At 37.4% G+C, this 2,690-nt stretch overlaps 1 protein-coding gene across 1 annotated transcript in view; it reads right to left on the bottom strand.

Annotated features, from left to right (window-relative positions):
* The window catches only part of LOC111083551, a gene marked incomplete at its 5' end in the record, with an annotated part of 18,337 nt that extends 16,089 nt beyond the window's left edge, over positions 1-2,248 (bottom strand). The window contains 4 exons of the mRNA XM_022380140.1: positions 292-562; positions 1,301-1,491; positions 1,918-1,989; positions 2,153-2,248. Of these exons, the coding sequence (XP_022235848.1) occupies positions 292-562; positions 1,301-1,491; positions 1,918-1,989; positions 2,153-2,248 (630 nt within the window). The remainder of the gene's footprint in view (positions 1-291; positions 563-1,300; positions 1,492-1,917; positions 1,990-2,152) is intronic.
* Between the last annotated feature and the right edge of the window lie 442 nt (positions 2,249-2,690).

The following is a 2,690-nucleotide window of genomic DNA, read 5'->3' as shown; positions in this document are numbered from 1 at the left end:
CTTTTTCATCTTCCAATATAACCAACAACTAACCAGTCATCATCTACCCTAGGGCTTTCATCTTCTAATATAACCAACAACAACAAGTCATCATCTACCCTAGGCTTTCATCTTCCAATATAACCAACAACAACAAATCATCATCTACCCTAGGCTTTTACCTTCCAATTCAACCAATAAGTGATCGATCTCAGGCTTTAAACCTTCAAATATGTAACCAACAATTGGTTAGTCATCTAACTATCTTTAATGGTTCCACGGGACCTAACATCTAATTATTATTCTACTAACCTTAGGTTTCTCCTTTCTAAAGGAACCTATTACATCGCTACCAATACTCCATCTTCTGTCTTCTTCTTCACGACGTTCTTCAGGATTGACTCCTTCACCTCCACTACTGTGTCTCCTGAGAGTCAAACGACGAAATAAAGTTGAATGAGTTAACTCTTTTGCTCCACTATGAACGTCAAAGGAGCGACGAGGAAGGAGCCGAGGAGATTTGAGTGGATAGGATTTATGGCGTTTATCTGATGTCTGATGAAATCTGGAGCCTAAGAGGGTTCTTGATATAAATTGGTAGATTTAAGTTATTACCAAACATTTCAGCTTTTTAACCAATACTAAATCTTAAAATTCATGTAAATACAAAAGTCACAAGTAAACCAGACTTCATTCTGTCACATATAAACCAGAAATATTTTAGGATTAGGCTCTAGTGAGTCCTGATTCGGTTTAATCAATTCGTATGGGGACAAACTAAAAATATACGGTCCAGCGTTTATAAAAAAAAAGAAAAAGTGATAATAATTATGAATAAATAAAAAAACGCGCACGACACTTTTGGGTCCTGTGAGTGTTATAAGAGTGAGAATAAAATCCCACTAATCGGTCAGACAAGAGTTCGCGAGGGGTTCTGTTGAGTTTCCCCTTCTGGCGTATAAGTTTAAAGCCATGGTTTGTTTGTTTGAAGTTAAGCACAAAGCTACACAATGGGCTATCTGTGCTCTACCCACCACAGGTATCGAAACCCGGTTTCTAGCGTTGTAAGTCCGCAGACATGCCGCTGCGCCACTGGGGGGCTCTTGTTGAATGAGCTATTTTATGCACTAGTAGTCGTTATTGATTTTCCATTTTCTAATTCCGATTCTCGGTTGAAAATTTGACTAAATGCTATCGGAACAATGGATGAAGAACGAGACTTTTACATTACGTAAAAATCGTCTGAGGTGAAAGGTTTAAGTTTTTATTAATCAACTTATATGTATTTAATATAATAATTATTTCGTATATGCTCCCCTACCTCGTCGCTTTCGGTGTTGTATATTTAAACCTAGTTTCGTTGGCCACGTCAACACCACTGTCTTGACTCGGCGTTCGTTCGTTTTCAGCAGGTGGCGCCTCCTTGTGATGGAGTAGGTTGTCTGGCACAGTGAGACGATGACAAGGAGTTTTCCTGAGAAAGCTTCCTCGTGGTGAACGAACGTCTTTCTGCTGGATTGTTGGAAATGTGGAATTTTCAAGGAATTAATTAAAAGATTATTCTTGTCTCTAACTTAGATAAATTAAAAAAAAAGTTAAACCATTTCTTTAAAACAAAATAAAACTGAGAAATAATACGTTCTTCCATTGTAGTGTTGGATATCTTTAACTTATTAACTACTAATTAACTTTAACTACTATTAAGTATAATATTTATTATGCTTTTAAAAATCATGATTTTACTGGTTTCGTTCATACTAATTTTGACCTTATTATTTTCATGTCTCTTTCAGTTCCACAACACACTGGTGTTATAAAACTATAACACTTTAATTATATCTACCATATTAATAACGATAACTTTCTTATATTAACATACATTGACGTGACATTTAAAATACTCAGATTAATTAAATATTAATTAGCAGCGACACCTACCAATGGAGAAGTCGTACGTAGGGGCTGAGGATCCTCTGATTGGTCAGCGATCTGTTTCACAGCTTCCTTATTCTTGTGTACAAAATAACAAGAAAGACATGGGAGTTAGAGACGGTAGGTCGGTGTAATGTAGAACAATTTAAAGTTATTTTATACAAAATATAGAATATTAGTTGACAAAGGATCAATACTTTTATTATGATTTTTTGATATATCAGTTTCGTGAAAAGCTAACCTTTAGAGCTTGGATTTTATGTTTGTAAATAAGGTCATCATATCTGTCCAGATCTTCTGGTCTGACAATCCCTCTTATGTGGGCCGTCAAATAGTACTACAGAGACAGAGAGAAATACAACGTATCTCAACGCACGTGCAGACATATTATCAAATATTACAGTTTTTGTCTAATATTAAACTTGGGAACCTAACAGCAAAGTAATACAGCGGTTTCTCAATGCATAAATTTTCTAACACTAGTGCTTCCTCTTTGTTAAATTCTCCCTAGTGTTAGAGTATTATTAAAAACTGTACTCTTCACTATAAGTAAAGGCCAGGTGGTTAGGGCCCCGGCATGGCCAGGTGGTTAGGGCCCCGGCATGGCCAGGTGGTTAGGGCGCTCAACTCGCAATCTGCGGTCGCGGGTTCGAATCCCCGTCCCACCAAATATGCTCGCCCTTTCAGCCGTGGGTGCTTTATAACGTGACAATCAATCCCACTATTCGGTGGTAAAAGAGTAGCCCAAGAGTTGGCGGTGGGTGGTGATGACTAGCTGC

The sequence above is a fragment of the Limulus polyphemus genome, unplaced genomic scaffold (assembly GCF_000517525.1).
Source record: "Limulus polyphemus unplaced genomic scaffold, Limulus_polyphemus-2.1.2 Scaffold10054, whole genome shotgun sequence".
Taxonomy (NCBI): Eukaryota; Metazoa; Arthropoda; class Merostomata; order Xiphosura; family Limulidae; genus Limulus; species Limulus polyphemus.
The sequence above is the reverse complement of the archived record's forward strand: the minus strand, read 5'-3'. Positions and strand labels throughout refer to the sequence as shown.